Source organism: Moschus berezovskii, chromosome X (genome assembly GCF_049115385.1).
Source record: "Moschus berezovskii isolate FMDL1 chromosome X, NW_MosBer_1.0, whole genome shotgun sequence".
NCBI lineage: Eukaryota > Metazoa > Chordata > Mammalia > Artiodactyla > Moschidae > Moschus > Moschus berezovskii.
Window position 1 is genome coordinate 54,608,872 of NC_142488.1, and position 18,419 is coordinate 54,627,290.

At 52.4% G+C, this 18,419-nt stretch overlaps 1 protein-coding gene across 4 annotated transcripts; it reads left to right on the forward strand.

Annotated features, from left to right (window-relative positions):
* Nucleotides 1-342: 342 nt before the first annotated feature.
* On the forward strand, nt 343-18,413 carry FOXP3 (forkhead box P3). Of its 4 annotated transcripts, XM_088833729.1 has the most exons (14): nt 343-2,333; nt 2,442-2,477; nt 2,617-3,069; nt 4,273-4,373; nt 11,364-11,595; nt 12,113-12,217; nt 12,306-12,444; nt 12,826-13,087; nt 13,973-14,060; nt 14,241-14,321; nt 15,100-15,250; nt 15,925-16,001; nt 17,200-17,301; nt 17,497-18,413. In XM_088833729.1, exons 5-14 carry the CDS (start codon nt 11,386-11,388, stop codon nt 17,644-17,646), a joined length of 1,365 nt encoding a protein of 454 aa, XP_088689855.1. In that variant the 5' UTR covers nt 343-2,333; nt 2,442-2,477; nt 2,617-3,069; nt 4,273-4,373; nt 11,364-11,385; the 3' UTR covers nt 17,647-18,413. The 4 variants fall into 4 exon arrangements, with proteins under 4 accessions (XP_088689855.1, XP_088689854.1, XP_088689856.1 ...); XM_055393409.2 differs by lacking the exons at nt 343-2,333; nt 2,442-2,477; nt 2,617-3,069; nt 4,273-4,373 and adding an exon at nt 4,054-4,245 and having other exon boundaries at nt 12,826-12,913; nt 12,983-13,087; XM_088833728.1 differs by lacking the exons at nt 343-2,333; nt 2,442-2,477; nt 2,617-3,069; nt 4,273-4,373 and adding an exon at nt 4,029-4,245.
* Nucleotides 18,414-18,419: the final 6 nt, after the last annotated feature.

Sequence of the window (18,419 nt, forward strand, 5' to 3'; positions counted from 1 at the left end):
GCCAGAGTGAAAGCAGTTGAGACCGCAAAGGGCAGTGCTAGAACGGGATGAACCAATACCGAAGCCAGAAAGTGTAGAAGGACCCGGAGGCGGGGCTGCAAAGAGCAGAACCAACTGGGATGTTTTAGGTGTTATGAAGGAGATGAACAGCCAATAAGGAGGCCAGAGAAGAGGACGGTGCGTAGGCCGCCTGAGCTGTAGGGTGATCAGGCCACTCATCTGTAGAATATAGGCAGCCCTTAGGAAGAGTACACCTCTGATGGATGAATTTACGTTCTCCTTAATCCTCTGTGACTCCCTGTTGCCCTAGGAGTGTGAATGCCCAGAGCCCCTGAAGACCTAGATTGCATCCTCGTGTGAAACCTAAGAAGGCAAAACGGACCTCTCCTGTCGCAGTTACTGGGCTTGCCCCACCCAGCTCTGAGCCTTTTCTTGAGCGGTACCACTAGCCAAGAATGCCCCTGATTATCATCTTCAGTATTCTCCAGACTTGGCATCATTCTTGAGTGAATGGTCAAATGAGAGTCAGAGCTTTGTGGGGAAGATTAGCTTTTTCTAACTCCAGCTCAGAAACACTGAGTGATGACTGTATGCATCCAGGAGTTGGTTGGGTGTGTTGGCAGACATTGACTAATGTAATCACAAATCAGAGCCCTGTCTTTCTTGCCTGACTCAAACTCCACACCCCACAGAGGCCTCACCTCCCTTCTTTCTGTCCCAGGTCTCTACTCCTACTGTTCCCTCCTCCAAGAGTACTGCTCCTTCTTGGTCATCTAATGAAATCTTCTCACTCCCCTTCCACTCTCACTTTGAGACCCTGCCTCCTGTGGGAACAGAATTGTAGCTTGTGTCCACTGAACATGACCATTCATACACTCTCCCTCCATCCTGGGAGGATTTTCTGAATACCCACTGTATGGAAGGTTCTGACTCACAACATCCCTAGGAGAAAGGCAGTTCTCCCAGCGGGCTCCCCTCCTCAGGTCTGTGTCCAGGATAGGGTCATGGGCCAGGAACTAATATGTTTAGTTGCAAATAACAGGGAAACCCACACAAAATAATATGGGCTTAAACAAGATAGAACTTTTTTTTTCTCACCTAAAATTTCAACATGTTAAGTAGTCCAGGAACTCCTTCGTTTGTGTCCTGGTCTGGCCTAAGACTGTCATCCTTCAACAAATCCTGTCAGCTCTCCATTTGCTATATTTCCCAAATGTGCCATTTCCCACTCCCTCCACTGCCAGCACCATCATCAGTCACGTGGATTACTGCAGTAGCCTTCCTCTCACTGATGCATCTGCTTCCACCCTCACTCGTACAGTACATTCTACACTCAAGCAATCAAAGAGATCCTGTTAAATCCTATGACAGTTCACATCTCTCCCCTGCTCACAACCCTCCCATGGCCTCCTACTCACTCAGTAAAAGCCAAAGTCCTTACCATGGGCTATAAGGTCCTGTATGTTTCAATGCCCCTCCCTCCAGCCCCCTCTCTTACCTCACATCCTACCCCTCTTTCTCTCACTTGTACCACTCTAACCACACGGACCTCCTTGGTATATTTTGAGCAGGTCAGGCACACTCCCACATCAGGATCTTAGCACTGGCTTATTTCCTCTGGAATTGTTCAGATATCATCTACTTGACTCCCGCCTCACCTCCTTCAAATCTTTGTCAAAGGCCCACTTCTCTGCGGACTTTTGCCAACCTCTCTATTTAACCCTGTCCCCTCTCCCACAGAAGCCTCCCCTGCGAGAGGATGTAGTCCAGTGCAGAGAGGTGGTGACCCCGGCCTCTGCCCACTTGACACCTTGGTCCTCACTGTGCACGAGTCCTGGCCCCCAACAGCAGCAGCATCACCCCTCACTCAACCTTCTCCCTCCTTTTCTGGTGCTCCTCTCACTGAGTGAGAGGATGGGTAGGGGCCCTGTGGGGAGGATGCACCCCACACCTTGGACTCTGAAAGGGAAAAAAGAGTCCCCTTTCTCAGGAGGGAACAGGTCCTGGGGCAGGGAATGGGGCCTCAGCTTCTAGAATTGACCTGGTTTATAGTTATATAGTTCAGACCCCCCAAGTCCCCAAGGAGCAAGGGGACATCCGTAAAGTCAGACTCCTTCCTGACAAGCACGTTCCTCACCCCCTCTCTTGCTTTTAACCACTTGCCACATCTTTTAAGCTCCTTCTATACGCAGGATCCCTGAAGGCCTCCAGCCTGAGACCTTACCCCACTTGGTGCCTCCCCTGGCTGCTCAGCACATATGGGCCATCTTTGGGTCTCAGACATGTCCTACCACCTCAAACGCCTCAACCAGTGAAATTGTTTTGAACTAATGGTAGGGAGAGTTGCTTTTTTTTTTTTTCTTTATTGTTGTTGTTAGCTGTTTTTTTTTTTTTTAGGTCTTTTTTCTCTATTCACTTTTTTTTTTCTTGTCTTTACAAAGCCAGGCCACCAGGCCCCTCTGTGCTTTTCCAGAAAGGTAAGTCTGAGTGGAGGAAAGAGGCTCTCCTTCTTTAGACAACTTGGGAGGTGATGGGGAAAAAAAGAAGTGAAGGGGTGGGTCTTGGACAGGAGGTTTATACCATGTGAATAAACTCTTCCCAATTTCTGTTCCCCAGGCCTGAAGCCAGTCTTGCAGACGGGTTGGAGTAGACGATGGATGGCAGAACCCTAGGCTCTGCAAGGCACTGGAGTGCCAAGGGCAGAGAGTCTCAGCCATGGCTTATCTGGAGAAGCCCCTGGGGGCTTCTCACACCTGTTGACCATTGACTGGAGGGAATGCTCACTGAGGTGAGGAAATGGAGCCACCAAGTCTTGGACAAACTGAAACCTTCAAGCCCCCCGAAGAATCTCCAAATCTCAGAACCTCCCTGTCATTGCAGCCTAGAATTTAAAATGTGAGACCATTGTGCTCAAGGAAACATGGGGGTTTCAAACTCCACCACCAACGGAACACAGGGCCCCTATTCACCAGCTCTGCGATCCCAGGCACATTGCAGGACGACCTCATGTCTCCCGTTTTCCCGATATGTATAACGGCCGTGATGACAGATGGATCTCCAAGGGCTGTGGTGAGGATTGAACATGATAAGTTGTGAGAAGTGTTCAGTGCTGTGCCTGGCACATGGAAAATCTGAGATAACTGTCAGCTATGGGGATGATGGTGGATATTTGGAATCCTAAATCCTTAGAAACTTGGATTTGTCAGAGTAGAAAATTACAACGGCTGAGGGCCTCAGAAGCATCAGAACATGATGTACCTGACTGTGAGAAGTTTGGGGTCCCAACGGGCTTTGCAAGGATGGATATATTAATACTGGGGCCTGGTTGGGACCTTACTGGTAGGGTAGCCTCTGGGTCAGAGTTCTCAGGCCCTAAGATATAATGAGGCAAGACTTTTCTCCCTTTCCTTATTCAGTGATGTTCAGTGGATTCTGGGAGCCAGTGATTCCCAGACTCTTGGATTCTGTGAATTGTGAGGGGGTAGGGAGGGACTCCCTGCATTTTTTCTCTGTGAATTAACTTCTATGCCCCTCACCCTCAGTGAGAAGATGGGTTGCAAGAATGCCCAGAGCTCCCCATCCTTGGGCAGTAAGAGCATGATGACCATGTCAGTTCCACTTAAGGGTAAACAGGCCTGGACCAGAGCAAGGCCTCTGGAAATGCAACCCTATTTCATTTCTTTCCCTGGCGTTTCCCATCCATGCATAGCCTGTAGTTCGTCTCTCCCTTTCCTCGGAGACCCTTACATATACCTTCACTCACGGAGTGGCATCTCTATCTTGCCTGAGAAGCCCCTGTGATTTATTTGAGTTCTTTTCCCTTTTTTTCTAACTCTACACAATTGTTTTAAAAACTGTGGTTTCTCATGAGCCTTGTTATCTCATTGATACCTCTCACCTCTGTAGTGAGGGGAAGAAATCATATTTTCAGATGACTCGTAAAGGGCAAAGAAAAAACCCAAAATTTCAAAATTTCCGTTTAAGTCTCATAATCAAGAAGAGAAGAAACAGAGCAAGCGAGTGAGAGAGAGAGAGAGAAAAAAAAAAAAAAACTATGAGAACCCCCCCCACCCTGTGATTATCAGCGTACACACTCATCGAAAAAAAATTGGATTATTAGAAGAGAGAGGTCTGTGGCTTCCACACCGTGGTTTTTCTTCTCGGTATAAAAGCAAAGTTGTTTTTGATATGTGACAGTTTCCCACAAGCCAAGCTGATCCTTTTCTGTCAGTCCAGTTCACCAAGGTGAGTGTCCCCACTCTCCCCCACCAGATGTGGGTACAACGGAAGAAACGACGGTGAGGTAGACATTGAGGGGATCGGGGACCCTTGGGGACTGTCAAGACGCACACAGCTCCTGTGGTCCTGGTCAGGTAAGGTACTATTTACAGTTAATAATAGTAATATCGAATGCCAGAAGACTGATAGATCAAGCACTTAATCAGTGCTGAGGCAGAGGCAAAGATAAATAAATGGATCAAAGTGTGGATGGGTAAGATATTTTAAATATATCAACTGCCAATCTTTATGAATTGCAGAGCTTTGAACAACTTGAAGTACTATACAGGTAAAACTGGAAATTTCAACTACGTCTGCGGCATCTCTTCGGCTCTTCTCTCTTGATACCTCCCATCCCTCTCTGTCTCATTCTTTTCATGTTTCTGTGCCCCACTGTTTTTCTGTCTTTCCTTGAAATGCACAATCTCCATCCCTCTGTCTCTCTCTGGCTCTGACCATCTCCCCTGTTGCTGTCTCCTCCATCTTGACCACACTCCATCTGACTCCTTTCCTCCATCTCTCCTACCGCCTTTCCTATTAACTCATCTTGCCTTCTCCCTGCCTGCCTCCCCGCACCCCAACGTCTAGCACAGAACTTTATACAGTTGGCGGTTAATAACAGTGTGCTAACTAACGTTGAGAAGGACATTTACATTTTACAAGAATGAGCTTCAATTGTTTGCCCTGATCAAAAGAGGAGTTGGGTTGGCCTGAGCCCTTAACATGAACTTGTGCTTGCGCCGCATGATGAGAGCCTCCTGGGGGGCACTTCACACTGTTGTCAACCATGGTTTAGCTGCAGAATCATACCCTTAGGACCTGGGTTTGTGTGTGTGTGTGTGTGTGTGTGTGTGTGTGTGGCCAGGATCCATGTCCAGTAACAGAGCAGATCATTCAGGGTCAGTGTGACCTCCTCTATGCAGGCTTAGCAAGTGCTCACTGAGTGTTAACTGTATTTTTTTTAAACCAAATTAGAATCATGCTATCAGGCTATCTGTTGATTTTGTTTCTGCTTTATTCAATGAATAGGAGCATTTTTGTAGGTCACTGAAAAATGTTTCAACATAAAATGATCTTTTATAACTGTCCAGACTATCCTCACATTGGTGTGAACCACGGCTGGTTTGACCAAGTGCTGATTTTGGACATTTGGGTTGTTTCTAGTTTTTTCCCATAATCATCCCTGATTAATCCCTCGGATTCCTACAAGTTGAGTGGCTAGGGCAAAGGGTTTGTGCATTTTTAAGGTTTCTGACCCTTTGTGCAAATTGTTCTCCCAAAAGGTTGTCCTGTTTTATGTTCCCTCTACTTGAGCTAAGCATGGGTGGGTATTATCATTTTTTAGTCCTTTCTCAACATAACAGGTAAGAAAAATATTACCATGTCGTTGAAATTTGCACCTTTTGATAATTTATACTGTTTGTTGACCAGTCATGCTTCCCGCCCCTCCCAGTTGTCTGGTCATGTCCTTAATCCTAATAGGGTGTTCATTAATTTATTGATGTGTCACAGCTCTTTATATAAAAGGATATTAACCTTCCTTCAGCCATACATATACAGCAAATATTCTCTCTCAGTTCATCATTTGCTAAAGTTGTTTTTCTATTTCTGCTGTTTTGTGATGCTTATGATGTTTTTATATTGTCAACGAGGTTAGTCTTTTCTTCTGTGGTTATTGTCTCTGGTTTTATGCTTAGAAAGTCCTTTCCCACTTGAAAATGAGATAAATGTTCACCTGTGTTGGCTTCTATTCTCTTTTATGGCCTCATTTTTTCCATTTACTTTAGAGGTTAAGAGTGTGGGTATTGGAGCCAGACTGTCTGGGACAAACCCAACCTCAGCCCAAGCAATCTGTGTGATTTTTAGCCAAGCATCTAACCTCTCTATACCTCTATTTCCTCATAGGTACTGTGATGGTTATAATAGTACCAACCTCAAAGGGTGGTTGCAAGGATTAAATCTTTCAACCTTCTTAAATGCTTAGCATAGGGCCTGGCATACAATAAACCCAAGATCAATATAAGATATTATTATTTATCCCTTTAATGGATCTGGAATTTATTTTAGAGTATATGATGAGGGTGACATTTCACACTGGGCTGGGAGGGGTTGGTGGGAAAATGGACTGGTCAGTCATTAACTTTATTGTCCCCTTAATTATCCCAGAAACATTTGTTAAACAGTCTCTTTCAGTGTCTCCTGGCTTGAAATGCCACATGCCACATTCATCACAACTCCATTCCCTGTAGACATTGGTCTGTATTTGAGCTTTTCCCCTTCTGTTCTGTTCCTCAGTTTCTCTTCTGGTGCCAGGGCCACAGCATTTTGTGATTGTTGCTCTTTGCTACAATGTAGCACCCACTGAACGGAGAAGGCGATGGCACCCCACTCCAGTCCTCTTGCCTGGAAAATCCCATGGACGGAGGAGCCTGGTAGGCTACAGTCCATGGGATCGCTAAGAGTCAGACACGACTGAGCGACTTCACTTTCACTTTTCACTTTCATGCATTGGAGAAGGAAATGGCAACCCACTCCAGTGTTCTTGCCTGGAGAATCCAGGGATGGGGGAGCCTGGTAGGTCGCACAGAGTCGACGCAGCAGCACCCACTGAAAGCCCTGGCACCTTGCCCTTTGTTATCCCTTTGTAATTGTGGAATAAGAAAGGATCAGTTCCTCCAGCCAGAGACCAGCAACTGTTCTTACTTGGAGCATCTCTTTCTCTGTCTCTCTCCGTCTCCCTCTCTCTTCCTCTGTCTCTTTCTGTTTCCCTTATCTGTCTCTTTGTCTCTCCCCATCTCCCTGTGTTGTTTCTGTCTCTTGTTCTCTGTCTTTGACGTTCTGCTCCTGTGGGTTCCTTGCTCGTCCTCACTGTCTCTCCTCTCTCGTTATCTTTCTCATTCTCTTTGTTTTTCTCTCCGAGTGTCTCTCTCTGTCCCACCCCATGTCTCTCCCATCTCTCTCTGTAGCTCTTGTCCTCTGGGTCTCTCAATTTGCTTGTGTCTGTTTCTGTCTCTCTTTGTCTCTCTGTATCCCTGTCTCCAGCCATTCCCCCGGATAGAAGGGCAGTTATCGAATCAAAGGCCTGCAGACACCTAGCTGCTCACTCAGACACAGAGCACAAGGCCCCTGGCCCTCATTCACTCCACACCCCTCCCTTCCCAGCATACAGAGGGGGCAGATTGAGGCCGGGAGATGGGCAGGAGGACTCCCTGAAGCCCTTGCAGAGACACAGTGGCAGAGTTGAGACCCAAGCTCAGATCCCGAGACTCTCAGAGGGGCCCTGGCTCTGTCTCTCCCCAACCGTGGGCCTCAGACCACTCCTCGGCACCCATCACAGGGACAGGGGAACCCTGGGCTGCCTCCCATCTGCTGCCATTCCCCGTTCAGCCCTCTCACAAGTTGGACCCTCAGGGTCACAGTGTGGGGCCAGCCTCACAAGAGCTAGGCTGGGTGGGGTCCCAGGGCCCCATGAGTCGGGAAGCCTCATGGCCAGAGGGTGGTAATACTAGAGGGACATCAGTCAGTCTGTTTGTGAGTCTGGCTGCAGGGCTCAGCCGTGTCCCCAGAGTTGGCACTGGTCCCTGGCACTCTATCCTGGGGCCCCTCCAGAGAGCCTGATGGTTCACACTTTACTGGCAAAGACCAGGGCCTTTCCTGCTCCCACCATGAGGTCCTAGCCAAAGGTGTGCTGGCCTCAACGTCCCCTTCCTTCCCTCCCCCATCTCTGGCAGAGTGGCTGTGAGTCTGAGAGCTTTCTCTGAGAATGGACAGGAAGACAGACCCTTCATGGGTCCATCTACTGATCACTGACATTTCATTAAGCATTTAGTACTCATTAACTTTGGAAGATGGATACTATTATTGTCTCAATTTACATATGAGCCTGAGGAGAGTTACAGCTGGTTAGTGTCAGAGCCTGGTTCCAGACTGGGGGAAGCAGAGAGGATGATTCTGACCTTCCTGCTTTCCCAGAACTTAGGAGGGAGGCCGAGGGGAGGCTTGCTGCAATTCCAGGCCTGGTAGGCAGGAGGCACTGTGAACTTCAGGAAGTTCCAGTGAATTTAGGCACCAGGGACATTGGCCTTCACATACTGAGAAGTTGAGCCCATGGACCCCACAGAGTCTGTGGGTTTGAGATTCTGGGATCCTCTGAATCTAAGAAATAATGTTCTATGATTCTAAGGTTCTGGCATGGTACCATTTGAAGACTCCGAGGGCCCCAGTCTCTGTGGGGTCTGCATGGCGCTCCCCAAGCGTCAAACCTTGGGCCTCTCCGTGACCCAAGAAGGACCAGGTCTATAGGACCCAGGGCTCGTCATGGTGGCCAGATGGACGTCACTCACCACATCCGCCAGCACTCACGTCACCCCACCTGGGCCAAACCAGCTGCAGGACGGGATGGCCAATTCTCGGAATGAAACCCGTGGGGTGGGGTACCTGCCCCCTTCTTTTCCTCCTTGGTACTGATGAAGCCCAGTGCATCCGGCCGCCATGACGTCAATGGCAGAAATATCTGGGGAAGTCGGGGGCTGTGACAGCAGGGCTCAGATGCAGACCCCGATACGAAAATACAATCTGTGTCCCAGAAACATCCTCCATGTGGCTTCTGAGAAATACTCAGAAAGGGACGCCCCAACAGACAGTGCAGGAAGCAGGCTGCCCAGTCTGGCCCTCCAGGTACCCTACCACCAGACAGACCATATCCACGGCCCCTTTCTGAGAATGTATCTATGCTGCCCTGACTCAGGTGGTTCCAGATGTATCTGGGGGAGTGGTTTCTTATATGCTCTGGCCAAGGTCCAGGCAACTGGAGAACCGACCACAAGCTAGCCTTGTGGACCAGGCCAGAGTGCTGGGAAACATTCATGCATCCACCAGAATCGGTATTGGTTTGCTCAGGTCTTCTGTGACAAAGTACCACAAACTAGGTGGCTTACACAATAGAAATGATTTGTTGCACAGTTCTGGAGGCTGAAGTCCGAGATCAAGGTGTCGGCAGGGTTGGTTCCTCGTAGGGGTATGAGAATCTGTCCATGCATCTTTCATAGCTTTGGATGGTTTGCTGGCAGCCTAATGTCCCTTGGCTTGTTCAAGCCTCACCGTGATCTCTGCCTGCCTTCATCCACTCATTCATTCACTCATGTCTTCAGGGTCTTCGACACTCTCTGGCCCTTGTTTTCTGAGCCTCCATAGACCCAGGCTCTTAATTCTCAGGCAGTAATGTCCTAAGCCGGAGAAGGCAATGGCAAGCCACTCCAGTACTCTTGCCTAGAAAATCCCATGGATGGAGGAGCCTGGTAGGCTGCAGTCCGTGGGGTCGCTAAGGGTCGGACACGACTGAGCGACTTCACTTTCACTTTTCACTTTCACACATTGGAGAAGGAAATGGCAACCCACTCCAGTGTTCTTGCCTGGAGAATCCCAGGGAAGGGGGAGCCTGGTGGGCTGCCATCTATGGGGTCACACAGAGTCGGACACGACTGAAGTGACTTAGCAGCAGCAGCAGCAGCAATGTCCTAAGCCCCTGAAAGACTAGGGCTTTAAATACCTGGATTCTTACCCCTACTTCCTTCAGCACCATAGCTCTGACACCCCCTGTGAGCTGACAGCAAAGGAAAAAATGAGCTACTGCCCCCTCAAAACCCTCCCTTCCACTCCCCAGGTCTGCTCTCAGCAGCTCTGTGCCCATCCCAGTGCTGTGGGGTGAGATTGGGACATAAACACACACACACGCACACACTTTCTGGAGAAAGTAGAGTTCTCAAGTCACCATGGGGCTGTGGGACACTATACCTGGTTAGCCACTTCCATAGCATGGAAGTTGGGCTTGGCAGTCCCTTCCAGTTCTGGCTTCCTCTCAGACTGGGATTACATGAATCTGAGAAACCAAGGCCCTGCCCATCAGAGAATATAAGGTTCTGGAGCCATTTAGGAGGACTTTCTGGACAGGGCTTGCGTACAGGAAGAGGAGCAAGCATTCCGGGTAGGTCGAATAGCATGAGCAATGGCTGGGAGGCAGGCCTGCAAAGCAGAGATTGGGGTAAACTCTGGTGGGAGCCAAGTCAAGGAGCCTGTACCAGCCCTGGCTCAAGAAAATCTGTATTTCCTCCTCTCTGGTACCTGCCCTGCCAGCTCCGTGCAGGGTGGGAGCGTGGAGATGGTCTTAGAGATGCCCGTCTAAGCTCCAGACTTCTTCACTCAGCTCCTACCTGGCCTTGCCAGTTGCACATCTAATGCCAGACTTTCCATGTCCCCCCACACCTGGATCATGACCCCCAACCCTGCTCCCCCATGTCTCCCCATCTCAGGTCATGTCAGCTCTGTTCTTCCAGCTGCCCAGCTAACACCCCATAAGTCACCATGATCCTCCCTCTCTCACGTCCCATATCCAAGCTGCCATCCAGTTCTCCTGACTCCACCTTCAAAACATAACTCCAAATCCACCCACTTCTCACCATCCCCACCACCATCAGCCCGGTCTGGACTGTTGCTTGCCTGGACTGTTTTAGCAGCCTCCTCACTATTCCCCCCACTTCCACCCTCACCTCCCTAGAGCATCCCCCTCTTACAGCAGCCAGAGGGATCTTTTGAGTCCATGCCCCCCTCTTACTCCCAGATATGCCTAAGTCACTGGGGTAACAATGCTCCCAGGAGAAAATCGGAACCCAGTCCTGGCAGGGTCTGCAAAGGTTGTGTGGCTTGTACCCAGTTCCGGGAGGACAGGAGGGCGGAGGCTTGAAGTCCACCACTCAAGTGCTGAGATCTACCCTGACTGAAACCCCCCAAACCAGCCTGAATTCCCCAGCAGAGTTGTGCCAGTGTGTGCGGGCAGGCTGTGTACTCCATCTATGTATGTCTGCACAGGGGGTGTGCTTGGAGACATAGTAGGCACACCTGTGTCCCTGACACCAAGTATGTGTGACCACATGAACACACATGTGACCAGAGCTGGGGGTCCCTTTGGGACAGTCCCTGACCAATGCCTGCTCTGACCAGAGGGGGTGTCCACATGGTTCAAACAGTTGAGTATTTCATACATGCACAGCCCAGCACACATGTAACTCCTTCTTCTTGTGTCCCTGCAGCCTGCCCTTGGACAAGGACCCAATGCCCAACCCCAGGCCAGCCAAGCCCTTGGCCCCTTCCTTGGTACTCAGCCCATCCCCAGGAGCCTCGCCCAGCTGGAGGGCTGCACCCAAGGCCTCAGACCAGCTGGGCACCAAGAGCCCGGGGACAACTTTCCAAGGCCGGGATCTCCGGAGCGGGGCCCACACCTCCTCTTCCTCCTTGAACCCCGTGCCACCATCGCAGCTGCAGGTAAGGCCTAGGGTCCAGGATTGGGCAGGCAGGGTGGGGCACCTGGGCCTACAGGTGCCGACCTTTACTGTGGCACTGGGAGGGGGGCCCAGCCGGGGCACAGGAAGTGGTTTTCTGGGTCCCAGGCAAGTCTGTGACTTATGCAGATGTCACGGGGCCAAGAAAGTCCCCACATAGCAGGTCTCAGAGATTCGAGGCTCTCGCCGACCTCCCAACCCGTCTCTCAGGAGAGGAGACCCCATCATCGTCCCACAGGCATAGCCGTGTGTGTCTCCACCCCCATGTGACAAAGGGCTGGGGACCCGTGGAGCTGAGGTGACAGGATGGAAGCCAGCTCCAAAACTTACTAGCTGGCTTGACCTTGAAACAGTCACCCGGTCTCCCTGAGCCTCAGTTTCCACGTATGTAAAATGGGGATGGTCAGAGTACCTAGTAGGCAGGGTTGCAGTGAGGAGTATAGGGATTAGACACGTAGAACAAGCATGAGGATAGCATGCCTCCCACCTGCCTCCCCCAGATGCCCACAGTGCCCCTTGTCATGGTGGCGCCCTCTGGAGCTCGGCTGGGTCCCTCGCCCCACTTGCAGGCGCTTCTCCAGGACAGGCCACACTTCGTGCACCAGGTACCAGCTCAGCATGGGTACGAGGGTGGAGCAGGTGGGAGAACTGGGGAGGGGACCAGGCTGAACCACAGCCCTCATGTGCCCCCAGCTCTCAACGGTGGACGCCCATGACCGGACCCCTGTGCTGCAGGTGCGCCCACTGGACAGCCCAGCCATGATCAGCCTCCCACCACCCGCTGCTGCTGCGGGGCTCTTCTCTCTCAAGGCCCGGCCCGGCCTGCCACCTGGTAACACTGTACCCCGCAGCTCCACAGAACCCCAGAGCCCCCAATCCTTGAACTAAAGGAGTGTGGGCTGCTGAATCACGGCCCTTGGGGGGCCAGAGGGGTCAGGTCTTATCATCTTGGAAATTCCAACCTCTCAAAAATGTCAGAATCTTAAAGACGCAGAATGTCAAATCCCAGAACCACAGATCTTTTGCAAAGTTAGTCGAAATGTCAGCACAGTCTTTGAGCTGCTCTACAGAAGCTTCGGAGGTTAGGGACCACAGAGCCCCCTGGGAGTCTGGGCCTGCTAAACTCAGGGGGGGTCAGAAGCTCAAAACGAGAGGCCTGGTCGGGGCCAAGCTTCAGAGCCTGGCACGCAGAGATGCCCTGTCCCCACTGCAGGGATCAACGTGGCCAGCCTGGAGTGGGTGTCCAGGGAGCCAGCACTGCTCTGCACCTTCCCAAGCCCCGGCATGCCTAGGAAAGACAGGTCAGTGCACAGGGCTGGGAAGGCTCCCTGCCCTGCCACCGCCGTCCCTGACACTCTTTGTCCCCTCAGCACCCTTTCAACTGTGCCCCACGGCTCCTACTCACTGCTGGCAAATGGTGTCTGCAAGTGGCCCGGATGTGAGAAGGTCTTCAAGGAGCCAGAGGACTTCCTCAAGTGAGTGAGCCGGGCCCACCAGGCCCATTCTGGTCCAGAGGTGGGGGGCAGTTTGTGGGAGGAGGTCTGGGGGTGCGGGTTTCAGCTCAGACCTCATCCTGATAGGGAAGTAAGATGAAAGAGGCAAAAGCTGAGACTGTGGGTTCAGAGCCTGACTCCATCACTCATGGGCTCTGATCTTGGGCAAATTACTTAGTTTCTGTGAGCCTCAGTTTCCTCATCTGTATAATGGGGCATCACAATAGAAGTGTGTGCTATGATTGCCTCCATTTTACAGACAGAGAAATTGAGGCCAGCGAGGTTAAGTGTCTTGATCAAGATCACCCAGCTTCTGAGCGATAGCCAAGCTCCAGAATCTACACTCCTAACTGCTTTGCCCTGCTACCCTGTCATGCCAACACACCAGTCTGATTTTATTGATCCCCAAAGTGCCAGATCCTCACTGTTGCTACCTCCTCTCAGCCCCATCACACACACACACACACACACACACACACACACACTCTCTCACACACACACACACACACTCTCTCTCTCTTTGTCTCTCTCTCTCTCTCTCAGTGCATCCTGTCTTCACGACCGGGCCTTTGCACAGGCTGTCCTCTACATCTGGAATGCCTTTCCCACTCTCACTTACCTGGCCTGCTCTCAGCTCACTACCCATCCATCATCATCTCCAGCACCCTGGCCATACAGTAGATGCCCAGTGGCATGTGCCGAAGGAATGACAGGTGTGAGAAGAAGACTGAGCTCAACAGAGGGGAGGGAGGCTGAGACTCTGAAGAGACCTTCCTCCCAGAGAGTCTGAGCCCTTTCCCCTCAGAATGTTGAGCCGGAAGGCTGGGCCCACCATGGTCACCTGCGTGGACTCTTCCCCCTACCCAGGCACTGCCAGGCAGACCATCTCCTGGATGAGAAGGGCAGGGCGCAGTGTCTGCTCCAGAGGGAGGTGGTGCAATCTTTGGAGCAACAGGTGATGTGGGGGGGTGGTAAATGGTCAGTCCACCCCATGCCAGGAGCCAGGCTCACCCAGGAAGGGGCCTGGCCTGAAAGAAGGAAGGGGGCAGGGCACTCCCAGGGAAGACCACAGCCCGGGCAAAGAAGTGGAGGAGAAAGAGCGGGTCGAGGCCTTACTCTGTGCCTGTCCTCACAGCTGGTGCTGGAGAAGGAGAAGCTGGGTGCTATGCAGGCCCATCTGGCCGGGAAGATGGCCCAAACCAAGGCTCCATCTGCGGTGAGCCACCCCAGACCCACAGGTGGCACGGACAGCTGGGCAGTGGGAGAGGCTCCTGCAGGGGGCAGGGGACCTATCCTTGCACCCAGGTCCTGGGATCTCTGGGCCCCTGTCCCCAGCTCCAAACAGACCCAGACCTGGGAATCTGTCGCCTTCTGCTTACAAACTCTCTGATCTTAAGATCCCCAGACATCACGATCTTGAGTTTGCAAAGCAACAGCAAATCACCCAACACTGAACAGAGACCATGTGCTGCTGGCAGAACCACCTATATAACTCACAGGGCCTGGTGCAAAATGAAATCGCCGGGCTCGGATTTCAAAATGATGATTGCAGAACATTAAACAAAGTGCCGGGCCCTGGGCACCTGCAGCGATCATATAGAAGCCAGCCCTGGGTGTCAGGCGTTGTTTCTGAGCACTTTGGTGATGTTACCTTATTTAATTCCTCATGATGCCTGTGTGAGGTAGGTATTACTATCATCCCCACTTCACAGATGAGGAAAATTGAGGCCAGGCAGGCTTAGGTGACTTTTCCAAGGTCCCAGTTGGGTGGCAGAAAAGCCCAATTCAACCCTAGCTTGTGGCCCCATCACTGGTGCTCTAACACCCATTTGCCCACACCTCCACTGTAATAAATAGGGTTTGTGCTGCTTCGTCGGATTCCACCTCAGAGTGGAACTGAGGACGCCCTTGCTTTTGCTAATAAAAAACACTTATTTAAAACTAAAGTGGAAAGTTTAAGCCTCTGGGTCAGCAGCCCCTCCCTCTTCCCCCAGGCATCATCTGACAAGGGCTCCTGCTGTATCGTAGCCACTGGCACCCCAGGCACCACCGTCCCGGCCTGGCCAGGACCCCAGGAGGCCCCTGACGGCCTGTTTGCCGTGCGGAGGCACCTCTGGGGCAGCCACGGAAACAGCACATTCCCAGGTAAGGGTGGTGCGTGTCCTACACAGTGCGTCCTGAACCATCTCCCTAACTGGTACAAGGCGGGGGACCACTCTTCCCTACCACTGCCACCCAGCCTTTGGGAAATGGCAACTGCTTGCAAAAGCTTCCTGTCTGGAATTCCATGGCCTCCAAGCCCCCATTGTGGTCTCAGATGTCTAGCCCTGTCTTCCCTGGAGGTTGGGACTCACTCACTCTGGGCTTCAGCTACTCACTCCATTTGATCATCAGGAGGGAGAAAGCTAGATTAATAATTCCCAGGGACTCTTTGTCTCCCCACCACCAAGAAAAAGCAGGGTGCCTTGCCGAGCTCACCAATCCCCTGCCACTCACAAGGTCTGGGCTATGGGTTTAACAGGGATCAGGGCCTTTGAGTGCCCTCCTGGCCCCGCCACTTAACCAGTTACATCCTTTTGGTGTGGAAGTTACTACTTTTAAACCTTGGGAAGAATAAGCCCTATAGTGGTTGGAGCAGTGTAAAAAGGAAATGGCATCATTTACGTAGAGTGCTTAGCCAACAGTGATTGTGATCCTGGAAAGTGGTGTACACGGTGGGATTTCAGGCATGCAGACTCGACAGCTGGTGGAGAGCAGAGGGTGGGAGAGGGAGTGAGGAGTTCACAGATGGCGTCTGATCCCTCCCCACCTCTTGACAGAGTTCTTCCACAACATGGACTACTTCAAGTTCCACAACATGCGGCCCCCTTTCACCTATGCCACCCTCATCCGCTGGGTAAGCAGGGTGCCAGGCTGAGGAGAAGGAAGAGAGAACTGGGGTGGAGGACCTTCCCTCACCAAACACCCCCAGGGGGGCTCCTGTATGAACAAACCCATGCCTTAGGTGTGATCCCCCATCTACACCCCAAACCCACACCTCAACTGCCATCCAAGCCACGGCAAGCCAAGAGCAGGACCTAAATCCACCCCTTTCCTAATGGCCACCTCAACCCCATGCCTAACTGCCTCCTGGGCCTATAAATAGCCCCCAAACTAATCTTATCTCTGCCCTTCCCCTATGCTCACCTCGGGTTCACCATAACTCCTTCCTCAGCCCTGACATACCCGTCTGTCACGACATCCCCCTGCTAGACCCCACCCCCAACCCCTTCCTTGTAATACCTGACCCTTCACCTCACCCCATCCCAACCCCTTCATCTTAATCTCCCTAATGCCTTCCCCAAGGCTTCACCAGAGGCCGCCTGGACCTTCATCCCAGGCCCACACCTAACCCTACACAATGCCACTCATTCACCTGCCTCACCCCATCCAAACCTGGAGGCTCACCACAGCCGTCATCACCGACCCCTGACACATTTCCATTCCTAAATCCAAGCAGATCAAATTCCCAGACCCTCAGCCTCACTCCACACCCAATCCCATCCCTGATCCTTAAATGACCACACAATCAAGACCTACAATCCAGACACACAAAATAACTAGGCCCATCTCTGCCTCCTGACCTAATGCTACACGTCATCCCACCCCTCGCCCCTTGACTCACCCCAGCTCATCCCCAGCCTGACCCTTAACCAGTCACTTCTCTGACCTCTAACTCTGCCGGGCCCTTTACTCCTTCCAAACCCCTAACTGTACCCCATCCCTGGCCCTTAAACTTCCTAAACCCTGAAATCTCACCCCACCCCCATCCCAAGAGCTCCAACTCCACCCCAGAAATTTAACTTCACTCTAGCCCTGACCCTGAACCAGATGTCACTCCAACCCCAGCTCTGATCCTTCACCTAACCCCATCCCAGCCCCACCCTCACCCCACTTCTAACCGTCTCTGACCCGTCACCCCTCACCATCTCCCTTCCTTCCCCTGTCCCCACAATTCCACCCAGGTCAGAGGCCAGCCCAAGGTGGGCCAGTGCCCCTGTCAGGGTGCGTTCGGGGGAGCAGCTCCCCTCACCCCCACACCCCCTAACCTCCAGGCCATCCTGGAGGCTCCTGAGAAGCAGCGGACACTCAACGAGATCTATCACTGGTTCACACGCATGTTTGCCTTCTTCAGAAACCACCCGGCCACCTGGAAGGTGAGCTCCTCTGGACAGGGCAGTGGCTGGGAGGGCCTCAAACGCCACCACAGGTGGGCCTGGGAGGGGGCTTGGAGGCGTGTTGCGAAAGGGCAGGAGCTCAGTTTGGGGTGGGCACTGCTGGCATCAGTGCATGACTGCCTGATCCTCCCACCCCCCTGGCCCTGGCCTTGCTGGCTGGTCCTCCCTGCACAGAATGCCATCCGCCACAACCTGAGCCTGCACAAGTGCTTTGTACGGGTGGAGAGCGAGAAGGGGGCTGTGTGGACCGTGGATGAGTTTGAGTTCCGCAAGAAGAGGAGCCAGAGGCCTAGCAGGTGTTCCAACCCCACACCTGGCCCCTGATCTCAGAGCCAAGGAGAGAAGGGAGGACAGGGGAGGGGACTGAAGTGGCTGGGGGCAGGGGCAACCGGCCCTGGACATGCCTGCAGGGACCAAGAAGTAAGGTGTGCGCTGTCCTGCCAGTCAGGGACCCCACTCCCCAGCTGACTGCCCTCTTGGATCACATGCTCTTGCACCAAGGATGCTCAGAGGGACCCCAGGCCCAGCCCTGCGCCCACTCCCCAGCTCCCTGTGATGGACTCTTCAGCCAAACTGAGACCTCACAACCAGTCACACACACACAGCCTGCCTCAGCCACTCTCACAGATGACCTTGGAGCTGGAAAAGGACACATAAGAGTCACAATCCTGTCCCCTGGACTCAATACAAACCCCCAAAACATGAAGAGCCTGCCTCAGTACACTCATACCACCTCAAGTTTGCAGTCACACAGTCACACCCGCACACAGTCAACCCACGTCCCCCCAGGCACACACCCACAGCCGGCTTCCAGGCCCACAGGTGCAGTGTCATACGACGCAGGCCCTGACAACAGCACAGAAGCAGCCTCGGGACCGTCAGGATGTCAGGTTCCAGAAAGCCACCCAGACGTGTGCATGCAGGTCACACATGGTAACGCATGGCTCCTGATACACATGCTTGGTCACACAGCCTCTGAGCTCACCAGCACGTCTCATGTGCACATACACACCCACACAGCACCCCAATGGGCCTCCGGAGTCCCAGGCAGATACCCAGGGCTACGCACACCAACTCACCAAATGTATCCAGTGTCT

What these genes read in the sequence shown, in the direction of transcription:
- FOXP3 (XM_088833729.1), top strand. Translation starts at nt 11,386, where the DNA reads ATGCCCAACCCCAGGCCAGCCAAGCCCTTGGCCCCTTCCTTGGTACTC. An exon ending in TGCAATCTTTGGAGCAACAG is followed by an intron (nt 14,061 to 14,240) that starts GTGATGTGGGGG and finishes CTGTCCTCACAG; the next exon opens with CTGGTGCTGGAGAAGGAGAA. An exon ending in ATGCCACCCTCATCCGCTGG is followed by an intron (nt 16,002 to 17,199) that starts GTAAGCAGGGTG and finishes CCTAACCTCCAG; the next exon opens with GCCATCCTGGAGGCTCCTGA.